The sequence below is a fragment of the Orbicella franksi genome, chromosome 4, assembly GCF_964199315.1.
Source record: "Orbicella franksi chromosome 4, jaOrbFran1.1, whole genome shotgun sequence".
Classification (NCBI taxonomy): domain Eukaryota; kingdom Metazoa; phylum Cnidaria; class Anthozoa; order Scleractinia; family Merulinidae; genus Orbicella; species Orbicella franksi.
In genome coordinates, this window is record NC_138148.1 from 28,795,352 (window position 1) to 28,811,618 (window position 16,267).

A 16,267-nucleotide genomic window follows, 5' to 3' on the forward strand; every position below is an offset into this window, starting at 1 on the left:
CGGGAGTTCTCGCGTGGATGTTGTCACGTTGCCTGATCAAATGATAAGAGTGGCGAGATTCTCTTGCAGATTTTTCACAGCGATGGCAGGGAATAAGGCAGCTAGGGAATAAGATCCAGGGCTCTAATATGTAGTTTTATGCTCTGAGCTAATGGAAAAAGTGAGTTTTTCAGGGTCGAAAGCAAGACTTCAATTTTGCGCTGGGAATGAATAATATCTGCTCGCGCTAGTTGTACGCGTAAGCTTTTGCGTTTGTTCTGTAAAGAAAAGTTATGTAAGAAAACTCTTTACTCTGGTATCGAGTTAATTTGTGAGTCTCCCAAACAATGCTTAATCATAACCAAACCCTTTTTCTTTGATAGTTTCTTACTGTTTCTGTTTGTTTGGCGAGTTTGCAAAAGTTTTTGAAAGGAAAGTCTCATTTGCATAGTGCAGCGCGTGCACTTTCAAATTCGAATCGGTTTTTTTCAATTGTCAACAAATCTTGACAAAGATTTCTTTCGTTGCCCTTTGTGCCGAGATGCTGCAACAATTTTCACCAACGCCAAAAGGCTACCAACATCATTTGTGTGTCTATAACATAGTGAAATTTTACACTGCGAAAATAAAATATACAAGGAGTTTTGATAATTCAACCAACAAAATCGAAACCGTAATTCGAGTTGATTAAGAAAGCGTCATCGTAATTTTGCTGATTATTTCTCCTGTATTCACCTATTTTCAGCTAAGCTTTTAATATGTTCTCAAACATTTATCAACCTTAATTAAACATATTTGAAAGCTAGAGATATTATTTGAGTTCGATGTACGTTTTCACACGAAAGTGGGGAAGTTCAATTTGTCATGTTTTACTGACTGTACAAAACACGCATCGGCGGCGCTCTTATTTATCAACAACAGACAATTCATTGGATTTTTACACAAACAAAACTAAGCATCATCTACACACATAACTTTATTGTCACTTATTGGGCCTTAATAACTGAACATCAAGTGTTGCTCACAATTCAGGTGAAGCTCAAACTTGCAACTATTATTATTATTATTATTTATACTTTTCGGTCGAGATAGACTCTGGCGAAATCCTCGCAAGCGTGTGGCAAGAGGAGGGAAACTTTGAAGTGCTGAGACGCTGCTATATCCAAATATATCCAACTAGTTTATTTGCAGTGGTTTGGAAAAGCTGTTAATCTTCAACATATGTGAAACTTAGAGTGGAGTAATGTGGAGCTCTTGTAAAAGAAGCCGCGGAACACAACTTGGTCAGTGATATAAAGCGGCACATAACTAAATTCGACACTGTCTTACTTCACTCAAACTGGAGCAGCTTACGACTAAAATATTGGCATCCCAGTAAAATTCCAACAGACATGAACGAATTAAGTTGTGGGCCAAAAGCATCAAACATTTCGGGAATTTCGGACGCCATTTCCCCACGCTACATCCGCAAAAATCCTCGCAGCATGTACGCGCGTATGCCACACGGGATGGCGCAATTTGATCTAAAAATAGAAAAATTGTCCCATATCATGGGGACAACCCCAATACTAGAAATGGCGCGCGCTTACGGTCTCCGTCCCCGATTATGGCTCCTGCAGGAGGGAGAGGTGAACACGTCAGATTTGGCTGACCCTATGATCATGGCCATTATGACGTCACCGCGAAAGAAGCGCGCCAATGCACAAAATTTTCGAAAATGGCGTCGTCGCCTCTCGCTGATACAACTTTTTGAGGCAGATTTCTCCTATCATTCCAGCTTCAAATGGTATTGTATTTGGATCTCAAGGAGTGATTATCATTTTTCTTTCTTTAGAGGTAAGTAGATTTTAATTATAACCGAAAAATCTTGCAGAAAGTGTATTTAAAGTGTTACAGTCATCGCTCTCCGTTGGGAATATGTGGGGCAAAATTTTGACTATTCGCCCTGTAAAATTGCCCTTTTTACGTGATCGGTAACGTAAAGTAACGTGTAACTTGGTCACAGAATAGCTTATATGTATAGGAAAACATTGTATCTGAAGATGATTTTGAAGAATTAGCAGTAAAAATGATCAGTCCATTTGAGTACGAAATATCTGCGATCTCGTGCTCGGAGTGTTCTTTCACAAAACTGAAACCTTTTCACATATTCTGCAATGGGCCTAGCAAACAGAAATATTATCCACAATGAAGGAAATGAGAACTTTCACAAACAAGAACTTAAGCTTAATTATTTAAATAAGACAAAGCCTGCCTACTGCACAACGGTGGTTAAAATGCAGACAGAGGATAACATGCAGACTGCAGACTTTTTAAGAATATTGTATTCCCATTTCCTTTATATAGAGCTTGTGCTTTGTTTAGCCTGAAATATACGGCACAGGTTAGCCGGTGTATGGTTAGCTCGATCTCTTTATAAATGAAAATGGGAATATGATATTCCTAAAAAGCCTGCAGTCTACATTTTACCCATGGTTTGCAGTCTAGTGTTGTAAGACTTTTCTCTTCTTCATAGGCCACTTTCGTGCTGCTTTGACCACAGACTGGTAGTTCGGAGTATATTCAATTTCCCATAGGGAGCCTCTGCGGAGGAGAGAGTACAAGGCCCCATTTATATGGTCTCGGATACTGAGGGCAACCCTATCAGACCCTTCTGAGGCAACTTTATCAAGTGTTTAATATATGACATGAAGTGGTCCTTCCAGGATTACTTAAGCCTTTTTTTATACTCCAGTGCTCAGTTATCCTTCTTCCTTTGGCTTCCTTTCAGTCATTTGATCACTGTGGGGTTTTGTGAGTTAATTTTTATTTCTTCTTACCATGAGTTGCCCCAGGTAGGCTAGTCATAGTATTTTGACGAAAAAAGGTTATCATGCCTACCAGGATTACCTTGGTTATGTTGCTAAAGGTGGCTTGTGTTTCACTTTCTCAACAAAACAGTGAAAGTTAGCTTGTTTAGGGTCACTGGGGCGAGGGCTTTCTTGGTTACCTAAGATCAAATAAGGGGCCTCACTGTCGGCTGCAATTATGTATGCTTATTTCGCAAAACTTGAGTACCAAACTCGGTCACCTTGAGTTCCTGTTGCTGAATCTTATTATGTTTACAAAATTGGCACTGTTGATCAACAATTTAGGTATTTGAAGTCTGATTTATTTTAACTCCTAAACAATATTGTAAATTTTCTTTAAGTAAGGATCCAAAAATGCTTTATGCAGAGTGATTGTTGTAGTTTGTTTGACATGCTTCAGAAAATTTTATTTTTCTTTTTTGTGCAGGTGAGGGTGCTGAAAAAAATTCTTTATGTGAAGATCTGAAGACCTCGGTTCAATACATTGATACTGGAAATGAGCTATTTAATGTTTTATAAATTATGATATTAGCTCCATGTACATTACCGCATTGTATCTGCTTGGACGGGACTTAAAAGGTGGATGGGGGTTGGATCATTTAATTGTGAGAATTGCATTTTTTAATGGTAAATACATACTTGAGTTCGTGGTGCTGGATCTCATTAGGAAATTTGTCTTTTAGTTTACATTTTCTGTTGAAAAGAGTTAGGGGCGATATGAAAACCAAAGAGGGAAGGGAGGTCATATAAACATTTACTGCAATTTTTGACTGGTGAATATTATGAGGAGTCTTATTAGTTTGATCTTTTTAAACCTTAAGTTATCATCCTCCACTACCTTTGCAAGACCATTCAAGCAGGTCCCATTTCTGGCAGTACATGCAACCACCATGGAAAGCTATCTATTTATTGTCAATGTACTGTCAATTAAACATTTAAAACCCAATCCTGTGTGTTATTTGCTGGAAATGTACACTTATCATTTTCTTGAAGCCAAAAATAAACTCATCAATGCAAAAAGCAACAGGGGGAACCTGGGATGGAAGGAGCTGGGGAGAAATCAGGCTTGACGTTCATGTTTACAAGTACAACCTCTCTGTGACACTCTTCTTGAGAATATTAAATTTTCTTTGTAGTTCAGTTTAAGCTTAGTGTAAAATAATTGTTAGAGCTATCTTTGTTCACATAAGATTTATGATGAAAATTAAAAGCATAAAGTATAAAGAAAAGAATTGATTATCATTTCAAACTTAGAGGTAGTAAAGCTATTACAGTTTGTCAAGACAGATACTATTAGAAAACAAGGGGTTTGGTTACAATAAGAGATCACCTGATATTGATCTTTCTAGCTTTGTCATAACCTTCTACTGAACTCTTTGTTTTGGCAAAAAGTCATTTTGGCTTAACAAGTTTCTCCTTGTTAAGTTAACTGTTATTGCTAATGACTTAGCATAGGAAGTATCCCTGTTCATATATCCTTTCCTCTTTAATTGGAACCAGATTCTGTATTTTTTAGGTCTTTCTATATGACATCCTACGCAGTTGTCTTTTACTCTCTATACAGTCTATACTGAGAAATGAAAAATAAATAGAACCCAAAGCACCAGTTTAGGACACCTCTCTTGTCAGAAGTTCAGAAGAAGAAACAGCTTTGCACTGCATGCGGACGCCCGAGGAAACAGATCATGCTCCGATCTTATATTTCACGAATATTTTGTCATGAAATGAAGCACCTTTCTGGGAAGAGGTCTGGTCCGTGTTATTCTGAATATCATCCGTTTCATCTAGGTCTCCTGTAGAATGATTTTATATCATTTTACCATCTAAAATATCCACACGTCTGCTCGGAGCTGGTTGGCCTCGCAAAAGAAAATGTTATCTTTGACGGTTTTGTGGATAATTTAGCGCAGAAAAATAATTCCTTGGTACATTATTTACTATCCAACCCAGCATATGACTTGATAGTTCAAATGCCTTTGCAAGGGAGCATATTCTCATATTTCGAGGGTTTCGAGTATCGATCAGCGGGTCCTCCACGCTATCGTCTACAAAATAATGGGTTTAAACCCACTGATCATTTTTATGCACATGTTAAATGATTCGTTTTCATCACTATTCGAACGTTTTAAACCATATCAAGATCATGTTTTTGTGTTCGTGTTGTTCATTGTTGGGTTCTCCAGATATCGCCCAAGTAACGGGTGCAAAGCTCCACTTTTCGATCCCGTTTTTAATTGAGCGACCTCAAAATTTTGCATGTTTTTGTGCCTTCTGACTTCTAGTTTTTGAACACCAAAGTATTTTTGGACACAATTTTAACAGGTTATCTTATTCCTGTGGTCTGTTTATCGCTTTCTTTCAAATTCTTTGAGTAATCATCGGATGAAAAACTTGTCTGGTGTCATTCTTTAGCGGCCATTGAAACTTCACGGGCCGGCTCACGAGTGACGTCATAATGGCCAAGATCATCGGGCGCGCAATCGCATGGCAACGCAAGCGAAGTTAACCTCTCCCTCCTGGGCTCCTGGTTATAATTAATTGTCAGCTGTCAAAACAAGCTATCCGCTGACCAGTATCACGTAACCATATCGCGGGCTCAGGTCAAGTGCTCATCGAAGAACACAGCGGTCAAACGTCTGCGCATGTGCGAGCTATGGGCCAACTAAAGGCGGCCAAAATATTTTTATAACCTTGTTCTTTTCGTGGGTCATCGGCATACTATAAATGACATTGTCCTCGTTATTTATATATTTGTTTGTGTTTTAGCTTGTACAACGAGAGCAAACAGAAATAAGAGTTAAAAATTGTTCTACCTTCTGCTTGTTGCTTGTTCCTTTCCGCGGTATGTATTTTCTGTGCTTCTTGAATTTTTTGTCCGCCTCGACTTCGCATTTAGTGCACCAGTTTGTCCAAGGTTTGTAGTTTGGAAAAGATTTTCCCACCTGGTCAAAGACCTGGTACAGGCGGTTTGGGATCAGTATTTTGGCCAGCTATGCCCCCATGACGGTGGACATGAACATCGTTTGTAGGTCGATTAATCTCGTTCCTGTGCTTCAGACAAATTCAGGATCCGGACGGAATCCTCCCTGTCCTTGCCAAGATTTTTCCAGCTCGTCTGAGCGAAGCCGAATCACTGCAATTGTCTTTTTCTTCTCCAGTTTTTTCTTCTTTTACACACCGCTTGTCGTCCGTTTCCGGCGTCACGCCTCGTGTGACTAATAAAAGCAAACAAATGTATACTACGCCGTCAGCTCGTAGCATGCCACTGGTTTTCAAGACTTATAAACTTTTTTGGTAAAGCTTAAAAGAAAATGGTAAATCAACAGAATACCGGTAACTTAATTAACTTTGTGCCTGAAAAGTCTTAAGTTTTCCTTTTAGCTACTTTCTTTTCCTTTTACAGATTTCTATGAACTTTTCAATTTGTTTTCGTAAATTTTTGCGTGACACCGGTTGTTTTCCATGTTTTCCTTTAAATTTTTGCGCGGGAAATTGGCACGCGGCTGCCAAAAATACCCATTTGCGCATGCCCGACGTTTGACCGCTGTGTTTAATCGAAGTCGTGTGTTTCTTTGAAGCTGACCGCTGACCAGATACTGGGTTTTCGATTGGATTGCGGACTCGAGCCAGGTTATTACTCTGGGGGAGAAGGAGGGAGTACATGCAAGGCAAAATGTCGGCGCAAATTAAACCCTGATGCGTTGTTGATTTTTCTTCCGTCATATTCCTCACTCAATCATCTCCTGGAAAGTCCCTGATATTGCGTGCGTAATTTCTACAATCTTGGGTAAACTCGTTAGGTATGGTTTGCTGAAATGTAACTAAAAAAATATAGTGAAACCACACACTGAACAATCATATGCTCACTATTGCGCATTTTTTGAGTTTCTGATCCAGGGAAAAATATCCTCTTTTTGTTTATAGTTAATTATTTAATCAGCAGCTTTTAGGCTTGGCTAAATTTATATATTATTTTGTTTCGTGTGATACTACAGATAGTTATTGGTTTTGCCTTTTGAAACAGTAAGGAGAAAACCCGTATTCTCCCTAGAGAAAGGACGTTTTTGGACACCGTAAATAAAACTGAATTTCAACTATTCCCAACGAATTCTCCCTCATTGCTTTGTACTCCTGTATAAAATTTTGACTGCCTTTTCATTTTCAATGGTCATTCTTAAGCTGCAAACTATTACCACGTCCTTTCAACAGTCCTTGTCACTCTGGCTTTTGAAAACGCTTTACCGGCCAGGAGCGAGGAAAAGCGACTGTACTCGCAACCCAGTTCACTCTCGGCCACGGCGGTAAAAGCCAACCTGCAGTGTCAAGCCTCGGGTTATTGGATGGTCTTTGAATCGTTTTAAAGTTTTTAACTTGGTGGGTGTAAGCTTATATACTGCATAAACTGGAATTCCCAAGTACACGTTAATGAGGGTGGCGAATTCAACCATTCTTGTTTGTAGATAATGCTTAATAATTAAATCATGCGCTCGAGATTTCTAGAGCCCTGCCGAATCTAACTAAGATTTAGAACTGTAACACCAAACCATGTAAATCACTGCGCATGCTCCAACACCAGGCCCCTCCTGTGTTCTAGATCCTGGTCTGTGACATATGCAACGCAGCCAGCTATTTTCAGCTACTGTTGGTAGCAGTCTCAGCAATACAAGTAAATAAACGAAAGTTCATATATTTCAACTGCGGAGAATGATATGAAAGCATGATTGATCATCGCAGTTATGCACACAACTTAAGCAGTTGTGAAATTAAAGCCTGAAAAAAAAAATCAGGCCTGAACGGGATTTCACAACTGCTTAAGTCGTATGCATAACTGCCATAATCAATCATACTTTCAGTCTCAACAATTATACTGATGGCACATTAATGATGCAATGTAAATCTTAGCATGACAGCCGGCTAAGAGAGAACGCCTAGAGACTAGGCTTGGGTTGGTTGTAGTCTGGACTCGAGTTGACTCAGCTAAAGGGGTTAAATATATCCATGTAAAAAGTAGGCGAACAGCGCATAACCACGTTTTTGGTTGTTTTCTTATTTCGTTATAATCTACAGCCCCGCCTTAAGAGTGGATCAGGGTTTGCCAATTAGGCCTGAAACTGGGCATAAATAAAGCCATCTATCTAACTTTGCTTCTTTGTAGGCCCCCTTTTAAGTTTGGTGACCACGAAGCTCAACCAGTTCAAGCTTTGAGGTACACGGAACTAAGATCATCAGGGCAACCCGGGCTCACGTAAATATTAAATAACTACATCTGTTCCATGCGAAGCCGACTCAAGTGAGTACACAACACAGCAGGGGTCGTGTTAAGAGTCTCGAAGACGCGAGATAACACCACCATATGGAAGACGACTGAAAGTGAAAAGCATCCTTTTTTTTTTTTTTTATAATTTAATTCGTAAACGTACGGTTGGGAATCCTTCTGCGATAGAGGGCCAGACTGTCAACATCAAGAATTTGCGAACGGGACTTTGAGCGTGATGCTCAACGAGTTTGCTTATGGATTGTAAAGGTCTCTGAAGAGTCTCTTGGCCGAAACGAAACGCCGCGTCAGACAAGCTACGAACATTTCACAAGTAAAAAGAAATTTGTATCTGGAAAAGTCGTTGACATTCGTACACATTGCGTGCCTATGCTTGCTTGCTAAAATATTCATAATTTTCCATGTTGACGAATTTGGAGACGACGTCTTACTGAGAGCCTAAAAACGTTTTATGCGGGATGCTAAAAGGCGTTACGCGTCATCAGTTTGTTCCATTCTCTTAGCACCGTTTCTTAGAATACGCAAAGACGCAAAATCTACTTCCCATTCCAGTGTTATCGTTGGAGTGCACAATATTCACCTGGAGCCGATTAAGGTACAATATCTCGCTCAGTTGATGTCTCATATTAGTTAAATTAGCGTCAATTTCCCTGCCTTTTCCCAGGGTTTTAGCGCTTGCAAGTTTAAGAGATTCGGAGTAAATCAACTGAGCAATCAATATTTAGTGTTTGCAGTCTGATGTTTTTGGCGTTCTTACCAACCAATCTTGTCCGTCGTATAGATGTATATGTTACGAATTCTATGCAGTTTTCTTATCTAGTTTGATACTCGCATCAAGGTTAATGACAAACTGATAACTTCGTGATAAACAAACACTGCGGAATGCGGGTTTAGGAACGCTTTCCATCGCTATTTAATTCCAATGAGGTTTTGCAGGGTTTTAAATCCGCCTTGAATAGTAGAATTAGAATTCATAAAACTGGCAAACGGGATTGAGCAAAGGTTTAATTCAAGAAGATAAACTGAAGAAAGCTCCCATTTGTTTCTCTTACCTTAGGCACTTTCACTTTTGATTTCACATTATAATTAATTAAAATACATTGTTACAAGAAGTGCGCTGTAGGATTCGGGGACTTGTTTGCGACGAGCCTGGCTAGTTCAACAGCGAATAATTCAAACACGCCTCCAATTTCAATTTAGCCTCTAAGGCACTTAAACAAAGCCAAGTTGTGTAGCGTCAGATCATTACGCTATTTATCTAGCCATGTTTGGGGGACGCACACTGTTTCGCTGGACATAAATTCAGGGTATACTGTGATGAACTAACATGCCTTCCAGAGGGAACAGCAATACTTTCAGTTGCTGAGTGCTGCGGAAAATGCATAAGTACTGGCAATGTGGATCAGTTTGGTCCGAGTGCGACTTTAGTTTTAGTTTTAATGCAGGATGCCTAAAGGCGTTACGCGTGATGAGTTTGTTCCATTCTCTCGAATTCTCAGTGGACCGTTTCTTAGAATGCACGCGACGCATAATCCCTTTCCTATAGATTAACCGACAAAAAGTCATCCAGTTTTATCGTCCATCGAGTGAACAATTTACACTTGGAGCAGATTAAGGTACTTCTTGTCTTGTTACGGTAAATCAGCAGAAAATGTTACTTTTTTACATGTTTCTTTACATATATATATAGCCTGTTCAAGAGATGCGGATTTAATCAACCGATCAATGAATATCTAGTGTTTACAGTCTGTTTTCAATGTTTACGTTCTGTATCATCTTGCTGTAAATGTATGTAATCGAATTCTCTGTGGTTTTCTTATGTATTTTAATGCTTTGATCAAGTTTAGTGATAATGAGCTTGAAAGACAAGCTAAGTGCTCATAATCAACTACCACTTACCGTGAAATGCGCCCGTTCATGATGGAATGCTTGCCATTACTGATATTATTCAGCCGGACCTCGCCAGTTGTTCCATCAGTTGTCACGAATTCGAGAAGGAGCAATATTGAAATTCACAAAGCTAGCTAGTAAACGACAAAATGTGGAAAGTTCTCTACCTATTTCATCAGGCGGATAGCATGGATTATAAGGTTTTCGCTTAACGTTGGTTTTACATAATTGACAAAATCATAATACATTGTTACAAGAAGCCGGCCCTGTGAGGTTCAGAGGTATCGAGCCTGGCTGGTTTGAAAGCGCACAAGTCTTGGCACGGCTAGATCTATTATTTCATACTTTTGCAACACTGGTATGGTCATTGAGAAAATGTGTTTGAATTTAAGGAATAGTGGAAATGGACAAGTAATGCATGCTCATTTGACCATAAACAGAGAGGAAATTTAATATTCATAATTTTCCGTGTTGACGAATTTGGAGACGACGTCTTACTGGGAGCCTAAATACGTTTTCTGCGGGATACTAAAAGGCGTTACGCATTGTCAGTTTGTTGCGTTCCCGACAAATTGTTGCGCAACGTAATGTTATCAAAATATAAAAACAAAGAAACACAAACTTGGAGTAATTCCATCCTCTTTGAATGATAAGTTGGCTCGAATTCCGCCGCTCATTTTCCTGAGCAGTGTTGAATGATAATATTATTATTAATGTTGAATGTTTATAGTGGTCGATGCACTTAGCTACAACTAGCTAGTTTTCAGGCATGCCACTTAAACTGAATGAAAGAAATATTGGAAATAAACATAATAGGCTTAAAAATCCCAACGGGCGGGAGCCAGACCAGTTGGCTATTTACAAGGGTGACCAAGGAGTTGAACTAGGGTCTACCGAGAAACAGGGGTCGGGACTTGATAGAGCCCCGGGACTTGAACCCGTGACCACCGGATTTCAAGTCTGGCACCCAAACCACTCGGCCAACCTGCCTCCACAAATAGATGATATGTGTAGATTCTAAAGATATATTTATTCCAATACTAGATACTGACGAATCAGCTCTCAGACGTACACGCCAACTCAAAGCCTTACCGGGGTACAGGGTGGAGAACATGGAACAGCGCCCCCTGCAGGATACAAAGACATCTCTATCCTGGCTACCATTGAATAAATATTTTCTGAAACTATTTTTCTTGTTCTGTGGAATTACACTGGTCATTTGCGCCTTCTATCTACAAAGAACCAGTATGATAGACAACAGAAACATACAAATCTATGATCGATCACTTACCCGCCACAGGGCAACTAACCAGTCCAGTAGTTCAGTTCCCATAAAGAAGGAGAACGAAAGTGCGCGACGGCCTGGGAAAAAGATTTTCATCGCTTTTGATTACTGGGAGCAACTGATAAAGGCAACAAATAACTTCCTTGATCTCACAGCCCTTGCTGCGTATGGTGGACGACAAGTTGTCCTTCCATTTGTAAAAAACTCGTCGTTTCACGGCGCACCCACAGAGAAAGGTTTTGAAACACTCGCTCTGTACTATAACGTGTCTGCGCTCAATCGCACGCTTCGTTTGCGCGGTCATAGTACGCTTATAAGCTGGAAAGAGTTTCAAGACGTCTGTCAAGGGAAACTGGATATACTGGTGCATTTGGATTACAAGAACCTAACTAAAAGTAAAAAATATAATCGAACCACACGGGCATTTTTTCCTTGCAACGTTCGCCAGAGTAACACACTTGGAGATTTGAAAGCTGAAAGGACAGTTTGCATGAATGTGTTTGCGGTTGATTCAGTTGAAAAATTCGAGAATGACGTTATAGAGAGGTTACCATGTGTTGGGTTGGCTGTATGGAGAGGAAGTAATAACAACGAATCATTTCGCGCGCAATTTAAATTGTCAGCAGTTGTTCCAGATCGTATGCGCTTTCCTGACGGTGCCATTTTCTTTAGTTCAAGACTCCTTCAAGTTGCACGAGATTTTATCGCGAAAAGTCTTGGCCCATTCTTTGTCTCTGCGCACATTCGCGCGGAAAAGATGTTAACGTTTGGAATTACTTTTAACAATAGTGTAGCGGTAAAGAAGTGTATATCAAATTTGACGAGGCGAGTTCAAAGGTACAAGAATGCTAGTAGAGTTCCCATACCGCTTTTCTTAGCCACCGATTTCGGAGACTACGGAAGTTTGTCTAAACGTGCAGTAATTGCCCGAGAAAACGCTAAGTCTTTGATGAGTATATTAGCGCCTCTAAAACCAATTATTTTTCAGCCTTCAACTTACAATCTTACTGATCATGGAGCCGTGGCAATTGTGGAAATGGAGATCCTGTCGTCTGGAAAGCGCTTATTTGTAGTTGGAGGGGGTTCATTTCAAGAGTGGCAAGCTTCCATTTTTAATAAGACCAACATGGACCAAAAAGCCAAGTGCCGAAATGAATTGTGTAACAATTTATGTTGTTTATAATTTATCAGTAGGGAACTAATATGACTTTTCAGAAGCACCATTACCATTTTATACAAGCAACTCGCTATCTTGATCTGATAACGTGATTATAACGAATTCGCCGAATCCAAAAGGTGCAATAGAGCGGTTTTTATTTGAGTGTCGAAGAGTAATTGGTTTTGCATCAACTACGTGTCAATTTTCAATCCAATCAGAAATAAAACCAAAACCAATTGTAACTCATTCACTTGTGATTGGCTAGACTGGGGATTACTATGGTTTTGGTTTTACCACATTCAATTGAAAACTGCTCCACCCAATTCATAATCTTATTGATTGTAACATTAAAGTGCCTATGAAGTAAAAAATAATTGCTGCTTATTTGAAAGGCTTTTCAAAGTAAAAAAGAATGGCATTTTCCTTTTTGGAATATCTTTTTTCGTTTGAGAGATATTTACGTTTTTGTAAGGAAAGTGATGACGTCATTGGTGGTTCCACTAAAACAGCACAACACTCAATCGAGAATAACTCTAGAAATATTAAAGCAGTGTTCTTTTAACTTGGCACCAGAAATGTACAGAACAAAGAGACATAATGACACCTGTCATGCCATTGCCATGACAACAGTTATGCCGCTGGTTCTGTTTTAATTAAGACTAAAATTCCCAGATTTTATCTTAAACAAGGATCATCCACTCCCACCAATCTAATGGGGAGAGTTAAGACAATATGGGAACCATGTGTGTTCTGAGTAAGACCCTCTGTCCCACTTTAAAAGGTTGCAAATGGGGATATTTGGTTTTTCAGAGAAAGAGACTAGAGCCAAGAGTGTTGCCTTGGCAACAGCATCGTAGGTGTCATTCAGTTTCTTTTGTGATGTACATTGCTGGTGCCAAGTTTGAAGAACACTGCTTGAATATTTCTAGAGTTATTCTCGATTGAGTGTTGTGCTGTTTTAGAGGAACCACCTATGAAGTCATCACTTTCCTCATTTGCATAATACAAAAATGTGAATATCTCTAAAACGAAAAAAGATATTCCAAAAAAGAAAATGCCATTCTTTTTTACTTTGAAAAGACTTTGAAATAAGCAGGAATTATTTTTACTTCATAGGCACTTTAAGATATTTATAGCAATAACTATTAATCTAGATAGAAAATTCAATCTTTTTCAGTTTTCTTGAACTGCCGAATAAAATATACTTGTATTTAGATTTAACAAATCTGCATTGAACCATTCAGATAGAGACTGCCTTGCATACGCCCGGTGCGCCGGAAATTTGAATTGACCGATCAGGTTTTCAGCAGGCGGGAAAAACTTTACTGTGCTGACTTCAAATTTTTATCAGCCAAAAAATAGCATAGAATTAGTCGGGTAACTTTTTTCACTGGAGACCGCATTTAATATCTACGAAAAGGGATTCATTATTCCAAAAACCATATCAGTTTGTAAAAGTGAAAAATATGAAACATTTTGTGTTTCCAAACAAGTCTGGCAACTCGTTCTTCGATCCCTTTCGCCAAGTAGAATAACAGTTGTGTCATTTTGAACAAAATATGTTGTTCCTCGTCAAATTAAAAACAGAATTCTCGAGTTATGCATTAGAGGAGGTTAAAGCAACTTTGACATTGTCTTAATATTTTGTTAGCTGCTATGAAGAAAACTATTTTGTCTGGTTTTGACTGCAACTCAGCCACTGCCACCTTGGTATTCGTTGTTATATGACATCTGTAAGTTATTTTGTGTTCATAGAAGACCATCGGCTTGCCCTACAAGATGACATATCTTTTGTTAGTCATTACATCCTCTGATATTACAGACATCTTTTCCTTAGAAGGTAGAAAATTAAGTGAATTGATGGTAATTATCCAAAAGTGACATTAAAATGTCAAAGAAAAAGAAAGTAATGAAGAACGCTGTCAAAAAAGGCGAATTTTGGCTAAACCTGCATGTCAAAATGGAGTTGCTATGGAAATGTCAAGTGACGTGGAGAGACTGAGTTGACATGTCAGAATCTCGGTGAGAGATTTTTTATTTTTTTATTTTTTTTAAAATTGATAAACATACGCAATATACATGGGAAAAAATTCAACAAATAAAAAGAGGAAATAATAATATTACAGCACAATACTTACTTACATACAGTACAATATGATCGCTAAGACTACTTGCATCGTTTTTTACATAGCTGAAACAATATAGTTTGGAAAATGTCCAGGTTTTTTTTTTTTTTTTTTTTGCTTTTAAGTTTCAAACAAAAGGCAGCACTACTAACGCTGCCTTTGCTATATATATGTTCAGCATAAGCATTATATCACTGACCAAAAAACAAACTGACAAAACAAAAAAACATTACTTAGTTAACAAAACAAAGAAAACACGTCATCGGTGCACGTTAAATAATATGTTGAAAGGATTTTTGGAAAGCAGTAACAGACTTGTTTTTAAATGCAATTTCTTTTTGTATTTTTTTTTCTCTTTTAGAAGTATGAGAAAACTGTCAAAAGAGAGCTTTTCGTCGAGCAGGGAGCTGCAGCATATAGAAAATTTCGCAATTAGAAGCACATAGTTCAAAGAGTATTTATGTTCCGTTTTGTCAAAAACACCGTATAAAATCATACTATCTGATAATGCTAGTTGCTGTTTCGTTTTATTTGTCCACCAGTTTTGAAAGCTCTTCCAAAAGGCGAGAGATGAATGAACAGCTACTGAAAGATTTAGCATCACAGAGTGAATCCTCGTTTCAAAATTCAAAAAAAAGAACTTCTCCTGCGCCCCTTGTACGTCAGATACGTCTAAGGTTTAAATTGGTCTCAAGGTCTTTTGGATCTTTGACGTCGCAATAGTCGTTTATCATTATAATAATAAACCCTAACCCATGTGATACACAAACAAGGACAAGTTTGGTCGTTGTTAGCTATGGAAGGTCTTTGCTTTTTATTGAAGCGGTACGATTTGAACGTCACAGAGCCCAGTCCCAGCCTGCTTAGACAAAAGATTGTTATGGTCTACGGCGTAGAACGCTTCGACAACTCCAGGACGAGATGGTCCCGGTCAACTCTCCACTATCCTTGCGTTCCAAGATAAAATCAGCAAAATTCGTTAAAACTATCGACGTAGAAGGTTTTGGACGAAAGCCAAACTGTCTTCCCAACTGTTGGTAGGGCTGTGATTGGTCTATAATCATTCACATCACAACTGTTTCCAGAATTAATTGTGTACTTACTTTGTTACGTTCAAGTTTCCAAGTACAACTGTGGAAAGGTCGAACAACTAAAGCTGTGTTCGCATTAAAGCCGTAGCATGATTAGAGAAACATGTATCAAGGAAACATGTTTCGCCTAAGCATGTTTGTTATTGCATTGTTCACATCAGATGTCGGCTTCAAACATGTTTCATGCATGGTTGTATAATTCACGCTGTTTCATGGAACTCGCATAAATTTTTTACACTTCATTAAGTTTTGCGGCAATGTTCTCCCAAATATTCTGCCTTCTACCAATCGCCGATAATTGCCGTTGTATTTCTTCATCGGCCCATGTTTCAACTAGGCATTTTGACCTCATAATAGCCCCAATTTTGGTTCTTTGGGCACTCGCCTCCTCTCCGCATCCACCCGCCATTTTGAACATGTTTGGTCTGATCATGATTGAAACTACCTCGCGAGGTTGCTTCAATCATGCTCAGAATAATCATGTTTCAACCATGATTCACGCAATGCACTGTCTGATGTGAACACTTTTCATAACGAAACATGTTTCATTCGTGATCAGACTAATCGTGTTTCGGCCTAGTGTGAACACAGCTTTAGAGAGCCATTGATACAG

The 16,267-nt window shown here is 38.9% G+C and overlaps 2 protein-coding genes across 5 annotated transcripts; both read left to right on the forward strand.

The window, feature by feature from the left end:
- The first annotated feature begins 787 nt into the window (after positions 1-787).
- On the forward strand, positions 788-4,303 carry LOC145485228 (uncharacterized). 2 transcript variants are annotated; one of them, XR_014049155.1, is made up of 2 exons: positions 788-1,815; positions 2,495-4,303. XR_014049155.1 is itself a non-coding variant. In XM_081463930.1 (2 exons), the coding sequence occupies exons 1-2, from the start codon at positions 1,371-1,373 to the stop codon at positions 3,345-3,347; spliced, it is 537 nt and encodes a 178-aa protein (XP_081320056.1). In that variant the 5' UTR covers positions 788-1,370; the 3' UTR covers positions 3,348-4,302. The 2 variants fall into 2 exon arrangements, 1 of the variants encoding a protein (XP_081320056.1); XM_081463930.1 differs by having other exon boundaries at positions 3,256-4,302.
- Positions 4,304-8,605: 4,302 nt separating this feature from the next.
- LOC145485139 (uncharacterized) lies at positions 8,606-14,191 on the forward strand. 3 transcript variants are annotated; one of them, XM_081463829.1, is made up of 2 exons: positions 8,606-8,732; positions 9,650-14,191. In XM_081463829.1, the coding sequence occupies exon 2, from the start codon at positions 10,995-10,997 to the stop codon at positions 12,459-12,461; it is 1,467 nt and encodes a 488-aa protein (XP_081319955.1). In that variant the 5' UTR covers positions 8,606-8,732; positions 9,650-10,994; the 3' UTR covers positions 12,462-14,191. The 3 variants fall into 3 exon arrangements, with proteins under 3 accessions (XP_081319955.1, XP_081319957.1, XP_081319956.1); XM_081463831.1 differs by having other exon boundaries at positions 8,606-8,698; positions 11,038-14,191; XM_081463830.1 differs by lacking the exon at positions 8,606-8,732 and having other exon boundaries at positions 9,368-9,719; positions 11,038-14,191.
- Positions 14,192-16,267: the final 2,076 nt, after the last annotated feature.